This window comes from Chrysochloris asiatica, unplaced genomic scaffold (assembly GCF_000296735.1).
Source record: "Chrysochloris asiatica unplaced genomic scaffold, ChrAsi1.0 scaffold00228, whole genome shotgun sequence".
NCBI classification, from domain to species: Eukaryota; Metazoa; Chordata; class Mammalia; order Afrosoricida; family Chrysochloridae; genus Chrysochloris; species Chrysochloris asiatica.
The window spans coordinates 1,358,859-1,385,320 of record NW_006408746.1 but is presented as its reverse complement, the minus strand read 5'-3'; the positions used below and the strand labels follow the sequence as shown (position 1 = coordinate 1,385,320).

General features: G+C 37.4%; 1 protein-coding gene across 1 annotated transcript in view; it reads right to left on the bottom strand.

Annotated features, from left to right (window-relative positions):
• DMXL1 (Dmx-like 1) overlaps positions 1-26,462 on the bottom strand; it is a 280,448-nt gene that overhangs the window by 29,306 nt on the left and 224,680 nt on the right. The window contains exons 34-36 of the mRNA XM_006873194.1: positions 17,843-17,929; positions 8,774-8,895; positions 8,286-8,427 (exon numbers count right to left, since the gene is read on the bottom strand). Of these exons, the coding sequence (XP_006873256.1) occupies positions 8,286-8,427; positions 8,774-8,895; positions 17,843-17,929 (351 nt within the window). The remainder of the gene's footprint in view (positions 1-8,285; positions 8,428-8,773; positions 8,896-17,842; positions 17,930-26,462) is intronic.

Genomic DNA, 26,462 nt, shown 5'->3' with positions numbered 1-26,462 from the left:
CGATGATTTCCGCATTCCATTGGGTCACCTGTGTTTGGAATGGGCACAGATATGGATTTCTTCCAATCAGTCGGCCAGATAGCTGTCTTCCAAATTTCTTGGCAGAGATGAGTGAGTGCCTCCTGTGCCGCCTCACTTTCTTGAAAGATTTCAATTTTTATTCTATCAATTCCTGGTGTCTTGTTCTTTGCCAATTCCTTCAGTGCTCCTTGGACTTCCTCCTTTAGTATCATTGGCTCTTGATCATATGGTAGCTCTTGAATGGCTGAACGTTAACCATTTCTTTTGGTTCAGTGACTCTGTGTATTTCTTCCATCTTCTCTTGATGCTTTTTGCTTCTTTCAATAATTTGCCCAGAGAATCTTTCAATAACAAAAATCGAGGCTTGAATTTTTTCTTCTGTTTCCCCAGCTTGAGAAATGCTGACCGTGTTCTTCCCCTTTGGTTTTCTGATTCTAAATCTTTGCATATTTTATTATAATATTTGGCTTTATCTTCCCGAGCTGATCTTTGAAATGTTCTGTTCAGCTCTTGGACCACCTCATTTCTTCCATTTGCTTTAGTATCTCTACGCTGGAGAGCAAGTTTCAGTGTCTCTTCTGACATCCATTTTGACCTCTTCCTTCTTTCTTGTCCTCTTAATGACTTTTTGCTTTCTTCACATATGATATGCTTGAAGTCATCCCAGAACTCTTCTGGTCTTCAGTCTTTAGTGCTTAATGTATAAAATCTGTTCTTCAGATGATCTCTAAATTCAGGTGGGATATATTCCAGGTCATATTTTGGCTCTCGTGGACTTGTTTTCATTTTCTTCAGCTTCAGTTTGAATTTGCGTATGAGTAATTGATGGTCTGTTCCACATTCTGCCCCTGGCCTTGTTTTCACTGATGATATGGAACTTTTCCATCTTCTGTTTCCAAAGATGTAGTCAATTTGATTTCCATGTGTTCCATCTGGCGAGGTCCATGTGTATAGTCATCTCTTATGTTGTGTAAAGAAGGTATTTGAAATGAACAAATCATTGGTTTTACAGAATTCTATCCTGCATTCTCCAGCATCATTTCTATCACCAAGGCCATATTTTCCAACTACTGGTCCTTCCTCTTTGCTCCCAACCTTTGCATTCCAATCACCAGTAATGATCAAATACATCTTGATTGTATGTTTGATCAATTTCAGATTGAATTAGTTGGTAGACTTCTTCTAATTTATCCTCACTGGCTTTAGTAGTTGGTGCATAAATTTGAATAACAGTGGTATTAACTGGGCTACCCTGTAGATGCATGCATATTATCCTATCACATACAGCGTTGTACCTCATGTCTGATCTGGATATATTTTTCTGACGATGAATGCAACACCATTCCTTTTCAATTTGTCATTCCTTGCATAGTAAACCATGCGGTTGTCAGATTCAAAATGGCCAATACCAGTCCATTTCAGCTCACTAATGCCTAAGATATCAATGTTTATGCGTTTCATTTCATTTTTGACAACTTCCAATTTTCCCAGATTCATACTTCGTACATTCCATGTTCCGATTTTCAGTGTATGTTTATAGCTGTTTCTCTTCATTTTGAGTTGTACCCCATCAACAAATGCACGTTCTGTGGGCTCTTCTCCAGTGACCTTCACTCCATTCACGTCATCATGGTCAACTCTACTTTGAGGAGGCATCTCTTCCCCAGTCGCATTTTGAGTGCCTTCCAACCTCAGGGGCTCATTTTCTGGCAATGTATCTGACAATGTTTCTCTGCTATTCATAATGTTTTCAGTGACTAACGATTCAGGAGTAGTTTGTCACTCTTTCTTCCTAGTCTGTCTTTGTCTGGAAGCTCATTTGAAACCTGTCCACCATGGGTGACTCTGCTGGTTATTTAAAATACCGGTGGCATAGCCCTCAGAATCACAGCAACTCAAGCCACCACAGCACGACAGACAAGTGGTGGCCGTTTTCAATAGGATACTGTAAATATTTTACCCATCTTCTTCTGCCCACAACAAAACAAAACAAAACCTGCTGAGTGTTACTCTAGTAAATTTTGTTTAAATCTCATGTTTCTCTTAAAGAAATATCTAAAAGTTCCTTTCCTGTTTATTCTTTTAGCTGACTAATTTATTAAAGGACATCCCAAAGTAAAAAAGAATACAAACAGCTTTAAAAAATAATTTCTAAATGCATATGTAGAATGTTATATATAAAGCAAATAAATTATTGACTATTTTAGAAGATTCACATAAACATGCTGAGAACCTCAGGGTTAGCAGTTTGAAACTACCAGCTGTTCCGCAGGAGAAAGATTAGGTGTTCTGCTCCTGTAAAGATTTACAGCCTCAGAAAGCCTGTATAGGGTCGCTATGAGTTGGAATCGACTCCATGGCACATAACAACAACAACATAAACATGAACAATTTTCTAATATTGGTTATCTACCCTGGTATGGCACTGCAGGTTAATGTACTGGACTGCAAGGTCGGTTTGACATGTAAAGTTTTCACGGTTCAAGCTTACCAGCTGCTCCTAGGAAATCCTATACAAGGTAACTATGAGACGGAACTAACTCGACAGCACACAATACTTCTGGAGAGAGAAGTGGGGCAATGTGATTACTTACCATGATCACAAATCAAAACAACCTAATCTAAAATATGTTCTTCTAGGATTTAGAAAGGAAGAACAATTAGTACTAAAAGAAATGATGAAGGTAGATTTCAGTGTTATAATCCATTTATATACAAAGTAGATATTAAGAGAAACTCTGAAGCTTAATCTTGAATGTAGAGTTGTTGTTGTTAGGTACAGTAGAGTCAGTACCTACTCATAGCAACCTTATGCACAACGGAACAAAACAGTGCCACACTGTGTGCCAATCTCACAATCATTGCTATAGCTGGGCCCATTTCTTCTACTTGCTGTGCCAATCCATCTCGATGGGAGCGTTTTTCTATTTTGCTAACCCTGCACTTTACCAAGCATGTCCTTATACAGGGAATGGTCCCTTCTGAAAATGTGTCCTATGTATGAGAGATTAAAACTGGCCATTTCGGTGTCTAGGAGCATTCTGGCTGTACTTCTTCTAACATAGATCTGTTTGTTCTTCTTGCAGCCCCTGGTACTTTTAATATTCTCCTCCAATGCCATAACTCAAATGCATCAATTCTACTACTGTCTTCCTTATTCACTGTCTGACTTTCAAATGCATACGAGAATACTGAAAATACCATGGTTTGGGTGTAGACCACGTTATCCTCAAACTGACATCCTTGCTCTTGTGCAGCAGATTTGCCTAATGCAATACCTCGTTTAATTTCTTGACTGTTGCTTCCATGAGTATTCATGGTAGATTTGAGCAAAATGAACTCTGACAACTTCAATCCTTTCTCCATTTATCTTGATGTTATTTATGCATCCAATGGTGAGGATTTTTGTTTCTTTATATTGAGGTGCAAGCCATACAAAAGGTTGTGGTATTCGATCTTCATCAGTAAGTATTTTAAGTCCTCTTTGTTTTTAGGAAGCAAGGTTGTATCATCTGCATATCGCAGGTTGTTAATAAGTATTCCTCCAATCCTGATGACATATTCTTCATATAACCTGGTTTCTCAGATTATGTGCTTAGCATACATATTGAATAAATACGGTGAAAGAATACAACCTTGGCATACACCTTTCCTGATTTTAATCCATTCAGTGTTCCCTTGTTCTGTTTTAACAATTGCCTCTTGGGTTATGGTACAGGATCCTCATAAGTACAATTAAGTGTTCTGGTATACTCATTCTCCACAATGTTGCCCAGTTTGTCATGATCCACATAATCGAAAGCCTTGGGCAGTAATAAACCATAGGTAAACGTCTTTCTGGTATTCCCTGCTTTCAGCCAAGATTAATCTGACATCATCAATGATATCCCTCATTTCATGTCCTCATCTGAATCCAGCCTGAACCTCTGGCAGCTGCCTGTCAATGTACTGCTGCAGGCGTTTTTCAATTATCTTCAGAAAAATTTTACTTACATTTGATATTAATGATTTCTATTTTCTGTTGGGTCACCTCTCTTTGGTATGGGCACAAATATGGATCTCTTCCAGTCAGTTGGCCAGGTAACTAACTGTCTTCCAAATTTCTTGGCATAGACTAGTGAATTTTTGCAGTGTTGCATCAGTTTGTTGAAGGATTTCCATTTGTGTTCCATCAATTCCAGGAACCTTGTTTTTTGCTACCGCTTTCAGTGCACCTTAGAATTCTTCCTTCACGATTATTAGCTTTTGATCATATGCTACCTCTTGAAACGGTTGAATATTGACCATTTCTTTTTGGTACAGTGACTCGTGCATTCCTTTCATCTTCTTTTGATACTTTCTGCACCATTCAATATTCTTCTGCTCATTGTTGTTGTTAAGTGCTGTCAAGTCAGTGCCAATTCCCAGTGATCTGGTAACAGAGTTTCTGAGGAGTGGCTAGTGAGCCAGAACCACTGACGTTGTAGATGAAACCGAACTTGCAGTCCAGAGCATTAACCCACAATACCAGAGAATCCTTCAGTATTGAAAATCAAGTCTTGAATTTTTTTTTCAGTTCTTTCAAGTTTGAGAAATGCTGCGCATGTTGTTTCCTTTTGGTTTTCTAACTCGAGGTCTTTGCACATCTCATTATAGTATTTGACTTCTTCTTGAGCTACCCTTTGAAATTTTTTGCTCAGCTCTTTACCTCCTCATTTTTGCATTTGCTTTAGCATCTCTATGCTGGAGAGCAAGTTTCAGAGTCTCTTCTAACATCCATTTTAGTCTTTTCCTTCTTTCTTTTCTTAATGACCATTTGCTTTCTTTCTGTTATAATGTTCTTGATGTCATCTCACAACTCTTCTGGTCTTTGGTCATTAGTGTCTAACTCATCAAATCACTTCAGATGATCTGTAAATTCAGGTGAGATATTTTCAAGGTCTTATTTTGGTTCTCATGGACTTGTTACAATTTTCTTCAGCTTCAGCCTGAATTTGTATATGAACAATTGATGATCTGTTCTACAGTCTGCCCCTGGTCTTGTTTTGGATGATGATATGGAGTTTTCCCACTGTCTCTTTCCATAGATGTAATAAATTTGATTTCCATGTATTACAACTATTTAGGTCTACGTGTATAGTTGTTTTTATGTTGTTTAACAAAGATATTTGCAACGAAGAAATCATTGGTCTTACAAAATTCTATCATGAGAGCTCCAGCATCATTTCTATCAAAAAGGCCATATTTTCCACCTACTGATCCTTCCTCTTTGTTTCCAACTTTTGCATTCCAGTCGCCACAGTAATGATCTGGATTGCATGTTTGATCAATTTCAGACAGGAACTTGGTAGAATTCTTCAATTTCATCATCACTGGTTTTAGTGGCTATAGTGTATAGATTTGAATAATAGCTCCATCAACTGGTCTTCCTTGTAGGCATATGGATTTTATCCTACCACAGATAACATTGTACTTTAAGACAGATCTTGAAATGCTCTTTTTGATGATGAATGTGATGCCATTCCTCTTCAATTTGCATTCCTGGCATTGTAAACCATGTAACTGTCAGTTTCAAAATGGTCACTACCAGTCCATTTCAGCTCACTAATGCCTAGGATATCTATCTTTATGCATTCCATTTCCTTTTTGACAGCTTCCAATTTTCCTAGATTCATAGTTTTTACATGCCATGTTCTGATTATTAATGGCTATCTACAGTTGTTTCTCCTCATTTTGAGTTATGTCTCATCATTAAATGAAGGTCCTGAAAGCTCTGCTTCATTCACATCATCACAGTCAACTCTACTTTGAGGAGGCAGCTCTTTCCCGGTCATATTTTGAGTGCCTTCCAACCTGAAGGGCTCATTTTCTGGTACTATATCTGACAATATTCTGATGCTGACAATGTTCCACTGATATTCATAAAGTTTTCAGTGACTAAAGATTCAGCAGTAGTCTGTCTATCCTTCTTCATAGACTGTTTTATTCTGGAAACTCAGCTGAAACCTGTTCACCATAGGTGACTGTGGTGGTATTTAAAACATGGCATAACTTCCAGAGTCACAGCAACGCAAAAGTCACCACAGCACAACAAACTGACAGATGAATGGTGGTGAATATAGAGTAGCAAAGCACAAGAAAGAAACGATGTATTAAGAAAAGAGTGGAAAAGAAAATACTGAAGGAGTTTATGGGCAAAATATTAAACTATTCAGGAAGCATCAAAAGAAGATGGGCTATATACAGAGTCATTGGACCAAAAACAATAGGTTGATGTTCAATCATTTCAAGAGGTAGCATCTGATCAAGAATTGATAGTACTGAAGGAAGAAGTCTAGGCTACAATGAAGGAAAAAGTGAAAAACAAGGCTCCTGGAATTCACATGACACCGACTGAGATGTTTCAACAAACAAATGCAGCTCACTCATCTATGCCAAGAAATTTGGCCAACCAAATATAAGAAATCAATATTTGTGACTAATCCAAAAAAAGTGATCTAATAGAATGGGGAAATTATCTAACAATATCATTAATAATAGATGCAAATAAAAGTATGTGGAATATAATTCAAAAAAGATGTACGTATATCAACAGGGTAATGTCAGCAATTCAGAAGCTGGATTCAGAAGAGGACAAGTAACAAGGGATATCATTGTTGACATCAGATGGATCTTGGCTGAAAGCAGAGAATACCAGAAAGATGATTATTTGTGTTTCACTGGACATACAAAGGCATTCAACTGGTGAAGACCAAAGACCACAACCTTCGGATGGACTGCGCTCAATGTAAAGAAAATGAAAATCCTCACAACTGGACTTATATACCATTATTAAGTATGGAAAAGACTAAAGCTGTCAAAGACTTCATTCTGCTTGGATTTACAATCAACACCCATGGGAACAGCAGTCAAGAAATCAAATGATTTATTGCACTCAGAAAATGTGTTGTAAAAGATCGCTTTAAAGGGCTTAGAAGTCAAGATGTCATTTGAAGTCAAGATGTCAATTTTCAATTGCTTCCATATGCATGTGAAAGCTGAACAATAAATAAGGAACACTAGAGAACTGATGCCTTTTAATTATGGCATTAGTGAAAAACATTCAACATAACATGGCCTGCCAGAAGAACAAACAAATCTGTCTTGAAGGAAGTGTAGCTAGAAAGCTCCTTAGAAGTGAGGATGGTGAGATTGTGTCAAGTAGTTCAAACATGTAATCAGGAGGCTGCCAGTCCCTGGAGAAGCACAATATGCTTGGTAAAGGAGAGGGTCAGCAGAAAAGAGGAAGACCCTTAATGAGATGGAATGATACCGTAGGTTGAAACACAGCAATAATTGTGAGGATGGTGCAGGATCTGACATTGTGTCATTTTTTTGTAGATAGGAGCACTATGCTTCAGAACTGGCACCAAGAGACAACAAAACCTCCTACATAAAAATCACTGAACTAAGTAGGGGACTGGAGGAGTTTAAAACAAACCAAGCCACAAATCTGACATGGTAACCAAAGTTAAGTTACTTGACCTTTCTGAATTTCACATTTCATTCACAAAATTTAAGTAGTAACTAATGTCTGTAAAACATATCTCAAAGAATTGTATCAGTTATAAAGAAATGTGTTAATTATAAAATAGTATATGGCATTATTAAACATGATTAAATCTTTACTTAACACTTACTGTCACTAATTGAAGTTTAGTCCTGTCGAGTCAGTTCCGACTCATAGCAACTTGGTATAGGCTTTCCTAGGAGCAATTGGTGGATTTAACTGCCAACCTTGGAGTTCAAACAGACCTTGCGGTTCAGTGCTAATCTTACAGCACCATATCAGGCTCTAATAAATTAGTGCAATAATATTTTGGTGGGGGAGGTGAACAAGGAAAGCATTCCTCACATGTGGATGTCATTACAGGTCTAGTGAAATTAGTGTAGGGGAAATCCACCAACTAGAAAACCACTGAAAAAATTTCTGTATATTGATTTCTACATCTTAAGTATCAACAATGGAACTTTTTAGAGGTATAAATATGCATCAGATCTAATGTAATCAGGGCTGAAGGTGGTACTACATCATTGCAGAAAAATTGTTTTGGTTCTTTTATATATCAAAGTTTGCTTAATTTTATTATCAAATGAAGGCATATTATTCTCTATAAACAATACATCAATTTCTAGCATCTAAGACTTACTGAAAATTCAGGAATTAATATAATCCTATATCCATTAGCCTAGTGAGGAAAATAGGACACTTAAAAAGAGATTTAAATGTTTTTAATTTTACATACCACAGATGCTCCTCTGCCAGTCTGTGTACTACCGAGCCATGGCATATTGATTGGAGTGCCAGGATTGCTGTGTGTGTATGGTGTTGTACCTTGAACAGCTGTTAAATCATCACGAGCACGTATAACCAAGAAGTCTTCTGAGCTACAAAGGAACATCACCCAGAATGAAAGTAATTTATCAACTCTTTGGTCTTCTTTTACATCTGAATTCTCTAATATTTATGTTTGTATATTTCCTTTTAAATTTTTCTTCAATTATTACTTTCAACTCATAGAAAATGCCTTCATACTCAAACAATTTCAGATTCCTTCATTTACTTTCTTCTAACTCTCAGTTCCTTTCTTTGATGCTCCTGCTTCCCTTTTTAACTCTGCTTTGCTTACAATCTTAGAGTATTCCTTTAAATAATCTTTTGAAAGTTTTTAGTACAGTGGATATAGTCATTTATATTGCAAAGTTACTGAATAAAAATAAAGTATAAGGGTACCCTTTGGTTTCCATTTCTGTATCATCATCCACCCAAGTATAGATCTGTGTAGCCAGAATTCCAGAAACATCTAGTTCTTGAATGTCATGGCTGGAAGCAACTGCTATGCAGTTTCTATTTGCCTGAAATATAAAAAATACAATCATTTTAAAATAAAAAAGCACATGTTTAAAAGGAACTTCTGAATATGAAGCTTACAAAATAACATCTAGAAATGATAACTTGAAGACATAGAGTATATTTTGAACTCCTCAAGGATGCACAATACAGATATGTGGAGGGAAGGTGTTGAAGAAGTTGCGAGTTCTAGAAGTTAGAAAAAGGTGAGGGAGACAAAAAACTTGAAACTATAATGGTTAGCTGCTAAAATAGAATAATAAGACTTTCTCTTAAACCCCTTTTGATTTCAGGTAAGAAAAACAAGAGTAAGTGTGATCAAATAACTCAATTTGGACTTTGTTCTTGGTTCCAGAGAGGTATCCCTTGGAATTTCCTTAGTGACTGTGGCAACTTTATTATCTAAAATCTCCACGCAACACATCAGAATTCGTTTGAATGCTTCAGGGGCTGGTCAGACCCAAAGACCATCAGGTCTGGTAATCTCTGGAAGGGAGGTGGACATTTATTTAATTATGTAAAACTGTGCATCTTTAATGAGGTTCCAGTGAAGTCAAAAAACGCTGTGGAAACAAATTTCAAGGACTTCGTGGTTACAGAAAGACATAGATGTATGTGGGATGGTAACGTGCCCTATTTGTAACAGAGAAAATCTGCACTGGATTCCTCCTGAGTCTTGCCCCATGTGTTTCCTTTTAATGCTAATCCTGACTTACATCCTTTCATTATTTTAAATCGGGAATTGTAAGTATAACTCACTTATGTGAGTCATTCCAGTGAATGGCCAAATCCATTGTAGTGGGAAACAGAGAGTGAAAGTGAGCAATACCAGGGAGGTCCCTGAGCATACAGCCTGAAGGGATATGGAAAAATCCTGAATATGTGGACAAGTCAGAAGTAAGGGTGTCAGATATGCTTCTGAGTTTGCAACTGACATCTGCCTACTTAGTTCTCTTAAGTATGGTATCCTTTTTTTAATTTGGCAGTTCTGACCAAGCTTCAGGTGACTGTTGTGTGCTATCAAGTTGGTTCTGAATCATAGTGGACCTGTATAGGGTCTGACAGAGTGGCTAGTGAGCTTAAATGGCTGCCCTTGCAGTTACTAGTCCAGTGATTACCCTATAGTGCCACACCTGACCTATTCAGGTGGCTAGGACCAGAGAAAGATGTGTCATGGGGGTGAGTAGTATCAGAACAGAATAGGGAAGGAGAAACTGGAGATTTGTTCTATCTTCATAGTTGGGAACAGAATAATAAGATTTTAATATTTCTACATGGTGAAGTTGGTGCTTGAAGATTGATTTACTATAATCTAGAATGGGTAACAAAAAAAGGTATGTTATCGTAATTAGGTGACAACGAGTGGGTTGCAGTTCATATAAATCCTATGCACAACAGAACACTGACCAGTCCTGTATCATCCTCATAATTTTTGCTGTGAGCCTATTGTTACCGCCACTGTGTCAATTTTGCTGAACCTCTACTTTGCCAAGCATGGTATTCTTCTCTAGGGACTGGTCTTTCCTGGCAACATGTCCAAAGTATGAGAGATTGTCTCGCTATCCATGCTTCTAAGGAGCATTCTGGCTGTACTTCTTTCAAGGTAGATCTGTTTGTTCTTCTTGTAATCCGTGGTACTTTCCATATTCTTCACCAACGTCAGAACTGAACTGCATCATTTCTTCTAGGGTCATCCTTATTCCTAGTCCATCTTTCACATGTATATGAATGATTGAAAACATCATGGCTTGGGTCAGGCACACATTAGCCCTAAAGTGGTATCTTAGCTCTTTAAACACTTTAAAAAGTTCTTTGCAGCAGATTTGCCTAATTCAACACTGTGGTGTAGTGAATTATCTAATTCTTGTAGTCACAGTCTGTAATTCCTACCAAATAACATTTCTGCCTTACTAGGTCTGGGTGAGAGATGGTGGAAGAAGATGACATAATTCAGCTTTGGAAGTCAGCAGAGTTAACTGTAATTGTAAAACCTTGGAACTCTAGCATGGGTATAAAATGAATCATCTCAGGAGCAGGAGGAGGAAATCTTATTGCCATTGAAGAGATAGAGCCAGGAGTGGAGCACATCCTTTACACCTTCAAATCCCTGAGCCTTGAACCTCCTTGACCCAGAGATAGAAAGCTTTGAGGGGTGGCAGAGGAGCAGCAGCTGCAGAACTATGATCAAGAGCACAAGACAGAGCAGTGGATTTCCCAGTGCACTAAGCAAGTAAAGCTGACTGAATTTGGGCATTAAGCTTGTTTTTAAGGTGGGGTGCCTTCAGTTACTTAAGTAGGGGAGGTAGACTTGTTGATCCATGGAGCTAGAGTGGAGTGCCTTCAGCCTGAGGGTTATAGTGGAGTTGTGTGTTTTGTGGGCATTTATCAGCAACTGACTGGAACATCTGTGCCCTGAGAATTATGTGATCCTGTATTATAACGTATCAACTTCCCTGGACCCCTTAACGGTTAGTATAGTATTTGAGTTCTGTGTGACCACTGCAATGAATTATCAAACCCAAAAGAGAGGTGTATGTGGGAGGGATGGTTGTTGCTTCATATTTTTGCAGTTTGTGGTGTCAGAAGTGGGGTTTGTTGCAATGGCTCCAGACTCACAGAATCATGGGGTTAAAGAATGAAGGAACATGGGAAATGAAACTTTTGTTTCATAAATGGTAACTTTGCTTAAGAGATGTTATGTGGCAGCTCAAGGAAGAAGAGTCACCTGGGGCAATAGTTACTTGCGTGTCATAATTACAGAGAGTTTGTAAGAGCTGCAGCCAGTACGTGATTGGGTATGTTAAAAGGGGAGTTAGAAATTGCACAGAAGGAACAGGCCTTATTTTGGAGTCCTGGTGTGGTGCTGTAGGATAAGCACTGGTCAGTTGAAACTTACCAGTCACTCCTTGGAAACTATATAGGGTCGCTATGAGTCGGAATGGACTTGACAGCACTTAACAACAGCAGCCTACTTATACAGTTGAAAGCTGTGCACCACTCAAAAATGCTGAGAGAACAGATTTACCTTTGAAGGAAAGACCTGCAGAAACAAAAATTACTGGCATTTTGAATTTCAGGCAAGCAGTCATCATCCACTTGGTGAATATAAGTGGGAGAGGATGCAGCAATGAAGAAATGAGTTGAGAGAAGAGGAAGGGGCTGTCTAAAGTTTGGGGAGCTGTCCTGGACTCCTGAACCTATGGGCACTGACCTAGCCCATGGGGGATAGGGCTTAGAAGAGTGACAGGGTCAGCTGATCTGGAGTGCAGGGAGAAATGTGTGGACTCCTAAACTTGGAGTTGGTACCAATTTGACCTAGAGAGCATGGCTAGGGCTGAACTGACCAGAAGCAACCAAATGAAGAGATGTCTGAATTCGTGTAAATTGCTGTAAATGTGATGAAATGTGATGCCTTGTTGTAGACTGGACCTTATTATTAGTTTTTTTAAATGAATGCAGATGCCCAAAGTTCCAACAAGAACAGAAGGCTCTTTACATCAAGGAACATGCTGGTCTCCTAATAGTACTGGGTTGAGAGGGATAGGCAATTTAGTATCTAAAATGGGAGATAAAGGCATTCAGTGGCTGGTTTACAAGCTTTCATGGGTGTGACTGTGTTATAGTGAATTATCTAATGTCTCTTATAGCTACAGTCTGTAACTCTCACCAACATCTCTGCCCTGCTGGATCTTCGTAAGAGATGGTAGGACAAGATAATAACAGGATTATATGATTCAGCTGTGAATGTTAGCTGTGTCAAGAATTAATTGCAATCATAAAAACCTGGAACTCTAGCATGGGTATAAAATGAACCATCACAAAAGCAGGAGGGGGGAATCTCACTGCTATCAAAGAAGAGCCAGGAATGGAGTGTATCCTTTGGACCCCAAGATCCCTGAGCTTTGAACCTCCTTGACACAGAGGAGCAGAAGCAGAACCAAGAATCAGAGCACAAGACAGAGCAGTGGGTTTCCCAGCCCATGGGGTAAGTAAAGCTGAGTGGTTTGGGGTAAAAAGCTTGTTTTTACAGTGTGGTGCCTCTAGGCATTTAGGTTGAAGAGATAGGTTTGCAGACATGCATGGAACTAGAACCAAGTGCCTTCAGGCTGAGGCTTATGGTGGACATTTAGCAGCTGTGTCCTGTGGACATTTAGCAGCTGACTGAAAAAAACCGTGCCCTGAGGATTTTCTGATCCTTTATTGTTAGTAACCTGTTAACTTCCTTAATAGACCCCATAACTGGTGCCTGAGTTTTGTGTGGCCATTGCAATGAATTATCTAACCCAATAGGGGAAGCAGAGAATATTGTGGGAGGGAGGGATGGTTGTTGCTTCATATTTTTGCAAATACATCATTTGATTTATGACTGCTGCTTCCACGAGCATCGACTGTAGAGCCAAGCAAAATGAAATTTTTGACAACTTTAATATTTTCTCCATTTATCATGATGGTATTTACTGGTTCACTTTTAAGGTTTTGTATTCTTCAGATTGAGTTTAATCCATACTGAAGGCTGTAGTATTTCATCTTCATCAGTCATTATCTTAAATCTCTTTGACTCCAACAAGCAGAGTTGAGTCATCTGCGTATTGCAGGTTGTTAATGAGTCTTCTTCCAATATTGATGCCTTTGCTCAACATACAGACTAACTTTGGTGAAAGGATACAACACTGGGACCCAGATTTTAAACACCATTCAGTAGTATCCTTTTGTTCTGTTCTTATGACTGCCTCTTGGTTTTGTATAGATTCCTCATGAATTTTGTTTTGGACAGATTCCAGAAAACAATTAAGTGTTCTGGAATTCCCATTCTTTGCAATATTATCCATAGTTTACAATCGACACAGTTAAATGCCTTTCACAGCCAATAAAGCACAAATAAACATCTTTCTGGTATTCTGTTTTCAGCCAAAATCCATGTCCTCTTCTGAATCTGGCTTGTATTTCTGGTTACAACCTGTGGATGTACTGCTACAAATATTTTTTAATGTTCTTTAGAAAAATTTTACTTACATGTGATATTAATGATATTGTTTGATAATTTATACATTTTGTTGGTTTACCTTTCTTTGAAATGGTAACAAACAGGATCTCTGCCAATCAGCTGGCCAGGTTTCTAAATTTCTTGGCACAAATGAGTATCTCCAATGCTGTATTAGTTTGTTGAAACATTTCAATTTGTATTCCATCAATTCCTGAATCACTGTTTTTTCACTAATGCCTTCAGTGCCACTAGTTCTTGATCCCCTGCTACTTCTTGAAATGATTAAGCATTGACGAATTCATTTTGGTACAGTGACTGTGGGCTCTTTTTGAGTTCAGAACCTCTAAGTTTATCCCTGTATTTTCAATGATTATGTTTAGTTACAGGTTATACCGTCAGATATTTCTTTCTTGTCCTTCCAATGACTTTTTGCTTTTATCATGTATGAATAAATGCACAGGGACTAAAAATGAATGGTGAAATATAACAAAAGAAATTATAAGTCAGCTTAATAATATTAAAACATTAATGTCTGTATTAAAAATACACACCTCTAAAACATATTACTTGGGGAAGAAAATGAAAGCAAAAAGAAGGTATGATTAATATTTTCATTATATGAAATGCCAATACAAACTAACAGAAAAAACTAAGATCCCAGATACAAAAGTAAAAAATGTCAAATGGATTGCTAAATGGATTGCCAAGACACAATTCTCAATGGGTCTCTCCATTTCTACACATCATGTGAGTCATTGGCTAGCCTTTGTTCTAGAGTATTATTTCAAGGATGTTTTTGTATGTAATAGTCTTTCCCTCCAGAGCCAAGGACAAACTGACTTAAGATTATTGGATGATAGGGACAGTTTCTCCTTCAAGAACAGTGGTGGGGAACGTACAGCCCATGGGACCTAGAAGGTTCACAAAATCATTTGGCTGGCCCTGCCAAGGCAACCACAGTTCTAGCCATCACATTGTTGTTAAGTGCCATGGAGTCAGTTCCAACCCATAGTGACGGTGAACAGGGTTTCCGAGGCTGTAAATCTTTACAGGAGCAGAAAGCCTCATCTTTCTCCCGCGGAGCAGCTGGTAGTTTCGAACTGCTGACATTGCGGTTCGCAGCCCGATTTGTAACCACTACACTACCAGAGCTCCTTAGCCATCACATTAAGGGTGAGTTAATTAAATGTTACACCAAATATGGTGGTGGTGGTGGTAGTGTGCCGTGGAGTCGGTTCCGACTCATAGCAACTCTGTATAGGGCTTTCCAAGGCTGTAAATCTTTACGGGAGCAGAAAGCCTCATCTTTACCTGTGGAATGGCTGGTAGTTTCAAACTGCTGACCTTGAAATTAGCAGCCTAACTCGTAACCACTGTGCTACCAGAGCTCCTTTTGACCAAATACAGCAGGCTAATTTTTAAGTTGACAATTTTGTATGGCGTGGGAATGATGTCATAAATTTTGGCAGAAAAAAGGTTCCCTACCTGTGCTCTAGAACATACGGCAGGCATTACTTGCTGTCAGAAGGCTTTGGGTTCTCTTTACTCAGTGTTCTATCCTGAATGCAACTCACTGCCTAAGTAGGAATCACTTGGACCAATTTGTCTAACTAGGAAATGTACCAAGGAATCAAGGAAAAAATGCGAATACTTTGGCTATTTGGTGTTAGCAGCAATTTTATTTTGTCTGATCCAGGGGTCTTATATCTTGTAATGGTAACTATGCTGTAAATGTGCATACTATGTACCTTGTTAGCTTGAATGAAGGATAAAATCTCAGACCTTTTAGTTCTTATAACACAGATAATATAATCTCACTGGAATTTTTTTTAGTTTGTTCCCCTTTTAAAATTTGGATGATAAGGTCTTAAACCTTATCACTTCTGGGTTATGAAAACAGAATAGACAAAAAGACAAACATTTGCTTGTGGACAGAGGACAGAGACATGTAGCTACAAACCTAGGATTGCTGGCAATTTCTAGAAGCTGAGATTGACACAAAAGTACCTCCCCATAAAGCCACATTCTGAATTCAGACTTCTAAACTCCTGAACCATTAGGAAATAAATATCTGTTCTTTAAACTCAACCATCTGTGGTATTTTACTTATTGTAAAGCACTGAGAAATTAAGGCAGTGCCATTTCTCAGCTATAAATCTAGCAAGACTGTAAAAAAGGAAAAAAGAAAAACCACACACACAATTTTTTTTGAAAAAATAAAAGTTAGCTAGGCATACTCGTACACAGAGGAGGAGTTCTCATGTGGTACACAATATAAGCACTGGGCTGCTAACTGCAAGGTTGGCAGTTCAAAACCACTAGCTGATCCTCAGAAATCCTACAGAGGTTTGCTACAGACTGGAACCAACTTGACAGCACTAGCAGCATACACAGAGAAAGGTACATTTTATTTATTTGAATGCTTGGTCATTATTACATACTTGAAAAGTTAATTTTCATAGCAAAGAACACATGAAAACCTTTTTTTGGGGGTGGGGCAGATATTATAGGGCACAGACTATTTTGTCTTTGAGGACCTCTAGAAAAAGAACTATATTATCTCAGAATTACAACATGAGAACTGCCTGAAAAAAAGGCTAATTCTAGACTTGCCTACCTTAAACAGAATTAATCACTCATCAGATATGTCTATGAGAGAAAGGGCACAGGGTTATAAGGGCAGAATGACAAAGGAACTAGAAGAAATGAAAACAGACAGCATAGTAAGGTGGAAAATTAACTGTTGAAAAGGGTTATTGGTGTGGCACTGTATGTTAATGCACTGGATTGCAAAGTTGGTTTGAACCAGCTGTTCCTCAGAAACCCTATAAAGGGTTGCTATGGGTCGGAACCATTGTTGTTAAGTGACGGCACTTAACATAGCAACAACAACAATGTGAATCAGAAAGATAATACATCTAGGAAATATATCTAAAACTTTGAATTAAAAATCAAGACTATATTAAAAAAAATTAATAGGGACACATGAAAATTATAAATGTTTAAATGTAAGTATATATTATTAATGGTTATGTTAAGTGCTGTGGAGCTGGTTCCAACTCATAGCGACCCTATACAGGGTTTGAGACTATAAATCTTTACGGGAGCAGAAAGCCTCATCTTTCTCCTGCGGAACAGCTGGTAGTTTCTAACTGCTGACCTTAAGGTTCGCAGCCTGATTCGAAACCACTATGCTAACAGAGAGCTCCTTATTATATTACTATTATATCACTATTATATTACTTATTATTATCACTATTATATTATTAATAGTGACTAGAAATTATTAAAAACTTTGCAGTATGGCAATCAAGGAAGAATGATGAAAATGACTAAATTTCAAGCTAGGTCCACTGGGCCTAAGGTAATCTCTCCTGACAGAAACTCATAGACATTTCTAAGATGAATGCTAATTAAATGGCAGAGGAGTAAAAAAATACATTATTAGCTGGCTACTTAAAAACCCACTGCTGTTGACTCCAATTCAAAGAGAACCATAGATAGGCAGATAGCCTAACTTGTCTCTTATGGAGTCCTGGAGAGTTTGAAAAGCTGACCTTGTGGTTAGCCCAATGCTTAACTCACTGCTCCACCAGAGCTCTTTAGGCACTGACTGGAGGTATAATTCAGGGGAAAAATTTCAATGTGTCATATGTAAGCTTGAACTTAATTAAATATAAGAACCACTTTTAATGAACTCAAACTGTTAATAATGTTGTATAAATTCTAAAGGCTACAACAGATATAAAGGCTACTTCCCTGCACAGTAAGAAAAAATGTATTGTAGATCAAAAATTAAATAATTATTTGCTATAATTATCACATAACATATTCGTGAAATTTTTAGCAATCCTAACTGAAAATTAAAGAGTAGAAAGTAGCTGTGGCAATGAGAAACACTGATATTAAATAAACTTAAGAGACCAGACATACTCCAATTGTGAAAAGGACATTGTCTATGGACTTACTTTATTAACAGCAAAAGCAGTAATAATATCAGATTCCTTATGAATAATTCTTGCTTTACCTCCAGGATATCCCAAATCTGCTTCTATCTAAATAGAAATATAAAAAGATAGTGGATATATTATGGAAAATATGACAATGTACTATTTAATAATTAAATTTCAAGAAATGTCTTAGATATTCCTATGCCAAGGTATTATTTTATATTCTAGTTATCCTTAAAAAAAAAAAGAAAAAAAAATTTTTACAAGGAAATTCAAAAATTTCAAACTTATATTGTCACATATAAATACAGCTTATTTAACATGCAACAAATCCAGATCAGTCATGAGGTACAATGCTGTCTGTGATAGGATAATATCCATGCATCTACAGGAAAGACCAGTTAATACCACTATTATTCAAATTCACGCACCAACCACTAAAGCCAGAGAGAATGAAATAAAAGCATTATTTCGACTTCTTCAATCTGAAATTGATCAAACATGCAATCAAAATGTATGGATCATTACTGGTGATTGGAATGCAAAGACTGGGAGCAGAGAGGAAGGATCAGTAGTTGGAAAATATGGCCTTGGTGATAGAAAAGATGGTGGAGATCGCATGATAGAATTCGGCAAAACCAATGATTTGTTCATTTCAAATACGTTCTTTAGACAGCATAAGAGATGACTATACACATGGACCTCACCAGATGGAATACACAGAAGTCAAACTCACTACATCTGCAGAAAGAGACAATGGAAATGCTCAATATCATCAGTAAAAACAAGGCCAGGGGCAGAATGTGGAACAGACCATCAATTACTCATATGCAAATTCAAACTGAAGCTGAAGAAAATGAAAACAAGTCCACAAGAGCCAAAATATGACCTTGAATATATCCCACCTGGATTTAGAGATCATTTGAAGAGCAGATTTGATACATTAAACACTAAAGACCGAAGACCAGAAAAGTTGTGGGATGACATCAAGAACATCATACAAGAAGAAAGCAAAAGTCACTGAGAAGACAAGAAAGAAGGAAAAACCAACCACTAAAATTAGTGATGATGAAATTGAAGAATTCTACCAACTTCTTTAGACTGAAATTGATCTAACATGCAATCAACATGCATTGATAATTTTTAGTGATTTAGAATGCAAATTTGGAAACAAAAAGGAAAGATCAGTAGTTGGGAAATATGGTCTTGGAGATAGAAATGATATGGGATTGCATATTAGAATTTTGCAATTTCTCTTCAAATACTTTTTCCAACAACATAAATGACTAGACAGCAGTCACATGCTAACTTGGGTGATGGGGAAAGCAACATACAACAAAAGGAAGGTTGGCAGAAGAATGATGAAGGCAAGAAGAGAAGACACGGGGAGAAGTATAAGAGTTTAAGGGAACAGAGGCAAATAATGTTATATGCACAATCATGCAATAACAGCAATCAATGGATAGACATATGGATAGGTAAACAGGCTGAACAGGCGTGAGAAGGAGAGTGAGTATACCCACAAATATATAAAGGGTTGACAGGATATTTGTACATGGGCATTTACTTTTGCTGCAAACACTTATGAGTGTGGTGGTGCATACAGAAGGCAAAGTTATGAAAAATTCCTAAGACATTACCAAACACCTTGAGAGAATGATTTGCTGGGCCTGGGGACTCAAGACCATAATCTTGGGGACAAAGGTCAATTGTCATAACAAAGTCCATAAAGACAATGTTCTATATCCTACTTTGGTGAGTAGTGGCTGGAATCATAAATGGCCATCTAAGATGCAACTGCTAGTCTCTCTGTGACCAGAAGAAAGAAGAGGGATGAAAATTGAAGATGCTTGCAAACAATTAGACTAATGGAACATGTGAACATTGGTCTCCATGACCCTGAGACCAGAAGAACTCAATGGTGCCATGCTAACACTACCAACCGCTCTGAAAGGGATCACAGTAGAAGGTCCTGGATAAAGTGAGAGGAAAAAGTCAAAATCATAAAAAGATCAGGCTAACTGATCATACAGAGACCGACCAGTAGCATGTGGAACCCTGACACTATGCCCTTTCATGTCTTGAATTGAACGCAACCCCATGGCTCAATTTTTAGACAGGAAATTAAAATATGGGGACGGCAGGAGACAACAACACTAGAATGATCAACCATTAGAGATTAAAAGGGGGCATTTACGTAAGGGCACAAGTCAGAAGGGAGCAGAAAGAAGAAAGAATGAAAATAAGAAACCCAGGGAGGAAGTGGTATAAGTGATGTTACATTGAGAGGATTGCAGTCATTGGAATGAAAGGAAGTGTATGATTTGTTGAATGCAAAATTAATGATGAATCTGTAAATTTTCACTTAATTCATTTCCTATTTATACATGAACCTTTACAAAAAAAAAAAAAAAAGCAAAAAGTAATGCAATCTACTAGAAAAAAAGTGACCAGGAAAATGATCAAATCATTTACTGAAAAAGAAAATGTACCAACAATCATAAAATAAAATCACTCCATGATCATAATTCAATAAAAAAAAAAAAAAGAAAGAAGGAAAAGGTCAAAATGAATGTCAGAAGAGACACTGAAACTTGTTCTCCAGTGTAGAGATGCTAAAGCAAATGGAAGAAATGAGGAGGTCCAAGAGCTGAATAGAACATTTCAAAGATCAGCTCAAGAAGACAAAAACAAATATTACAACAAAATGTGCAAAGATCTGGAATCAGAAAGCCAAATAGGAAGAACATGCTCAATATTTCTCCAGCTGGGGGAACTGAAGAAAAAATTCAAGCCTCAACTTTCGTTATTGAAAGATTCTCTGGGCAAATTATTGAATGATGCAGAAGACATCAAAAGAAGATGGAAGGAATACAAAGAGTCAATGTACCAAAAGGAAATGATTAATGTTCAGCCATTCTAGAGGTAGCATATGATCAAGAGCCAATGATACTGAAGGAGGAAGTCCATGGTGCTTTGAAGGAATTGGCAGAGAACAAGGCACCAGGAATTGATGGAATAAAAATTGAAATCATTCAAGAAAGTGAGGCGGCACAGGAGGCACTCACTCATTTCTGCCAAGAAATTTGGAAGACAACTATCTGGCTGACTGATAGGAAGAGATCCCTATTTTTGCCCATTCCAAAGAAAGGTGACCCGACAGAATGCGGAAATCAGACAATCTCTTTGATATCCCATGCAAGTAAAGTTTTGCTAAAGATTAATGCAGAAACAGCTGCAAGCATACACTGACAGAACTTCCAGAGGTTCAAGCTGGATCAGAAGAGGCCATGGAACGAGGGATATCATTACTGATGTCTTGATGTATCTTGGCTGAAAGCAGAGAATACCAAAAAGATGTTTACCTGAGCTTTACTGACTACCCAAAGGCTTTCGATTGTGTGAATCATGACAAGCTATGGACAACATTGTGAAGTATGAGTTTTCCAGAACACTTTTGTGCTCATGAGGAATCTGTACATGGACCAAGAAGGAGTTTTTCAAACAGAACATGGGAACACTGAATGGTTTAAAATTTAAAAAGGTATGCGACAAGTTGTATTCTTTCACCATACCTACTCAACTTGTATGCTGAGCAAATAATCAGAAAAGGTGGGTTATATGACGAAAAACATGGCATCCAGATTGGAGGAAGACTCATTAACACCCTGTGATATGCAGATTATACACAACCTTGCTTGCTGAAAGTGAAGAGGACTTAAAACATTTACTGATGAAGATCAACGAGCACAGCTTTCGGTATGGATTACATCTCAATGTCAAAAAAACAAAATTCCTCACCACTGGACCAATAAACAACATTATCATCAACGGAGAAAAGATTGAAGTTGTTAAGGACTTCATTCTTCTTGGATCAACTATCAACACTCAAGGAAGCAGGAATCAAGAAACCAAATGGCGTATTGTATTAGGCAACTCTGCTGCACAAGACATTTTTAAAATGTTGAAGAGCAAAGATGTCAGCTTAAGGACTAAGTTGCTCCTGACCCAAGCCATGGTATTTTCAATAACCTCATATGCATGTGAAAGCTGGACAGTGAATAAGAAAGACCATAGAAGAAGTGATGCTTTAAAAAAAAAAAGAATTGATGTTTTTGAGTTACGGTGTTAGAGGAGAATATTGTAAGTGTCATGGGCTGCCAAAAGAACCAAGAGATCCGTTTTGGAAGAAGTGCAGCCAGAGTGCTCCTTGGAGGCTAAGATGGCCAAACTTCGTTTGTCATTCTTTGGACCTATTGTCAGGAGGGACCAGTCACTGGAGAAGGATATCATGTTTGGTAAGGTGGAGGGTCAGAGAAAAAGAGGAAGACCCCCAACAAGATGGATTAGCTAAGTGGCAGCATTGATGGACTCAAGTGTGACAACAGTAGTGAGGTTGGTCCAGGATCTGGCAGTGTTTCATTCTGCTTTGCATAGGGGTCGCTGTGGGTCAGAACTGATAGGATGGCATCTTACAACAATATATTTTACCAAAGAGGCACTATTTTTCATTCATTAAAAAAATAAATCCTTTCAAAATGTAATCATCATTAGCTCATGGGCTATATACTATGTTTGAGTATAATATGTCTTGTTTTTCTTTTATGGTCTATCTTGTTTGGTGTTCATTCAACTTCTTGAATGGTGTTATCTTTTCTATCACGATTTTATGGAAAGTATAAAAAAATCCTTTCAGAATGTAGAGTTCTTAGCCCTTGGGTTATACTAAAAACAGATTATGAGCTGTATATGGCTATTACCGATCCTTGGTCTAAAACAACTTTCAATTTATGCAAGAAAAACCAGAATATAAAGGCATAGTAATGTACTCAAATCAATAATCATTTTAGTAGTTAATAAACAAAAATTCAGTGCATTGTAGGTAAGGTTAATATATTTGACCTCACCTTAGATAAGGAGTAAACAATACCTTTCAACTCCAAAGAGATGTCATAAAATTAACACTTAAAAAAAAAACAGTAAGCAATTATTAGGAGTAGACAAAGTTATTAAAGTAAGATACCATTTTATCTTCCTTTATGGGTTAATGCGCCAGACTGCAAAGCCGTTTGACCTATAAGGTCGGCAGTTCAAGCTCACCAGCTGCTCCTTGGAAACCCTATAGAGGGTCGCTATAGGTAGGAACCGACTCGACGGCACTTAAGAACAACAACAACATTACCTTTCATTTAAATCTTAGTGAAAGAGAAACCAAGGACAACAATTAGTTTTCAAGCTTGATAACTAAGTAAGTTACTGAGAAGGACAAGCGTGAGGAAGGTGTGGCTTTGGGGTAGAAGTAGAGGATAAAGCTCTGTGCTTTGAAATACAGGTGAGGCATCTATCAGATGATTATATACACAGTCATGAGTTACATATGTAAATTGCAGAAATAAAATGGGGCTACATTTTAAAGTAAACTGCTTATGGATTAGAAGACTTGGTGGTGCTTTGGGTTGGGGTTTTGGCTGATAATAAGGTCAGCAGTTCAAACCCACTAGCTACTATGCTAAAGAAAGATGAAGTTGTCTGCTCCCACAATGATTTATAGTCTCGGAAACTGTATATAGGATCACTGTAAGTCAAAATAGACTTGATGTTAGGGAGCTTTTGGTTTTCAGGCACAGGATGTGACAAGAGATTAGAGATAAAGGGGGTTCAGTTTTCCTTTGTTCCTGGTAGCCAGAGGTGTGGCCAGTCCCACCATAGCCAACACAGCAGCCTGAGCTCAGGAACCAGAAGCACCCCTGCTTGTGAAGGTATGTGAACTCACCCTGAACTACGCTACACAAATGGCAAAATGAATTGTGTTCATACTTCCAGTTTCTATCACATCTACCAGGATAAAGCAGGTAAATGCCTGAGAACATGCCAACATACAACCATCACTTAAATATAATACAACAATATCACAGTGTCTCAGAGACAACAATTTCAGCTTACACAAACAAGACAAAGTAACTTAAACATGTGACCAAAATAGAGAGTCAGAAAATATAATACCAGAAATGGTATCAGAAGTACCTGACAAAGAAGTTTTAAGAATGCTATTTAGGTACCTTTAATGGATTGAGAGAAAGATCGATGAAAGCCAAGGAGAACAAACACACACATATAAAACTTACAAAGAATTCAGGAAAACACTATAAGAATACATCAAAATAAATGAAAAATTGGGAATCATACAAAAACAGCTATTAGAAAGCCAGGAGATTAATTCTCTAACATTAGGAAAGAAGAGATGATACCTTTTGAGAAATTGAACAAACTCCAAATAGCATAGACTCCCAAAGAAAAACAAGACATAATCAATCTTCTCAAAACCAAAGACAAGTAAAGAACCCTGAGAATAGCTTGGGAAAAATAAAATGTTACCTACAAAAGAGATTATGACTAAACTCTGACTTCTCAGCAGAAACCATGCAGGTAAAAAGACAATGATATGACATTTAAAAAATATATATTGCCAGTCAAGAATCAGGTTAAATGCAGTTGAGTCAGTTCTGACTCAGAGCAATCCTGTGTTAAGGTACCCAAGGAGCAAATGGTGAGTTTGAACAGCCACCCTTGTAGTTCAAATCAACCTTGTGATACAGTGCTTCTCCTACAGTGCTAATTCAGAAGTCCACCAAGAATAAAAGACAGAGCAAAATTGTCCATCAAATAGAGGAAATTAGGACACTTACAGATAAAAACAAATTAAAAGAATTTGCAAAAATAAGACCAACCTCAACAAAAAATACTAAAGGGAATTCTTTGGGAAGAGAACCAAAAACAGACAATCTGACACTAACATATATGACAACATTATCCAGAACTCAACACAGATACCAGTTTGGAATAACAACAAAAAATACTGCTGAGTAAAAGAAGAATGTAGTTCCAGAATTTACAAATGACCTGAAATCAAGTAAATTTCAAGAAAAAAATAAGACCAAGTCTTACTTCTAACCTTAGCCCAATCTGTACTCCTAGTTTTGAATGCCATCTAACCTAAGTGTCTTCATTTTCCAGCACTATTATCAGACAATATATTTTGTGATCCATAGGGTTTCTACTGGCATATTTTCAAAAGTTGATCCCCAGACTTTTCTTCCTAGACTTTCCTAATCTGGAAGCTTTGTTGTTATCTGTCTAACATGGGTGACTGAGTAATATTGGAAATACTAGTAGCATAGCTTCCAGCATCACAGCAACACACAAGGCACCACCATATGACAAACTGAAACAGACAAGTGGAATCAACTGATACACAATACAAATAAAAACACAGATACAAATATACTAGAATTGCAATTCATACTTTCAACTATATTAAAAAAACCACAAAAGCGATCATAAATCTAAATATAAAACATCCAAAATATAACATAGGTGTCAATCTTTGTGACTTTAGGAGAGCACAAATCAGACATAACAAACTGATGCATTGAATCTCATCAAATAAATTCTGTATTTCAAAAGACACTGTTAACGTACAGTATTTGTTAAAGAACTTGCATTGAAAATATATAAAAACAAACAACCTGATATAAAATAGGCACAGGATTAGATATTCAATACAAGTTTAAAATCACAATGAAATATTGTTATGTGCCTATTAGAATGGTTAAATAAAAGGGCTCACCACAAGTATTGGCAAGAATGTAGAGCAACTAGGACTTCATACACAGCTGGCGATAATGTAAAATGGTACAGCCATCTTGGAAGACTTGAAGAATTTCTTAAAATGTCAACCTACCATATGACCTAGTCCTTCTACTCTTGCAAGAGAAATGAAAGCTTATGTTTTTACAAAGGGACTTCAAAGTTTGTGGAAAAAGTCCATGATCTCTTCATTCCATTTTCCATAAACTTTTGGTGTAGCGCTGTGGGTTAAATCACTGGACTGCAAGGTCAGTAGTTTAAACTCACCACAGCCACTCCTTGGAAACCCTATACAGAGTCGCTAAGAGTCAGATCCGATTCGACAGCACTTAACAATAGCATGTTCTCACTTGTACTTTATATAGTCAAAGCAGATTTATTAGAAATAGCCCCAAAATGGAAACAATGGAAATGTTCAACAGGTGAATAGATAAATTATATATCCATCCATACAGTGGAATACTCCTCAGCAATAAAAAGAGTGAACTACAAACTACTGGAAAACACAGAAATACATGAATGATCTAAGAATAATTATGCTGAGTAAAAGGACACAGGTTAAAAAAATTTCATGTTACATAGTTTCAGAAAAATACAAACTAATTCATAGTGACAAGAAACAGATCAGCAGTTTGCCTGGGAAGGAAGAAGGCACAAAGGAGAGACAAGGGAAGGATAATTAAAAGGAGAACTAGGAAATTTGAAGGGAATATGTGACAAATTCATTACCCTGAAGATAGTGATGGCTAACATTTATCAAGTCATACACTTTAAATATGTGCAGCTATTTTAAGTCAAGTATATGAATAACTACCACCTATCTGTCAGATTGCCCTGCTGTGGTACCTTGCATGTTGCTACAATGCTGGAAGCTATGTTACCAGTATCTCAATTATTAGCATAGTCACTCAGGGTGGACAAGTTTTAGAGGAGCTTCCAGACTAAAAACAGAAAAATGGCCATGGAGATTTATATGTGAAACTTTGTCAAT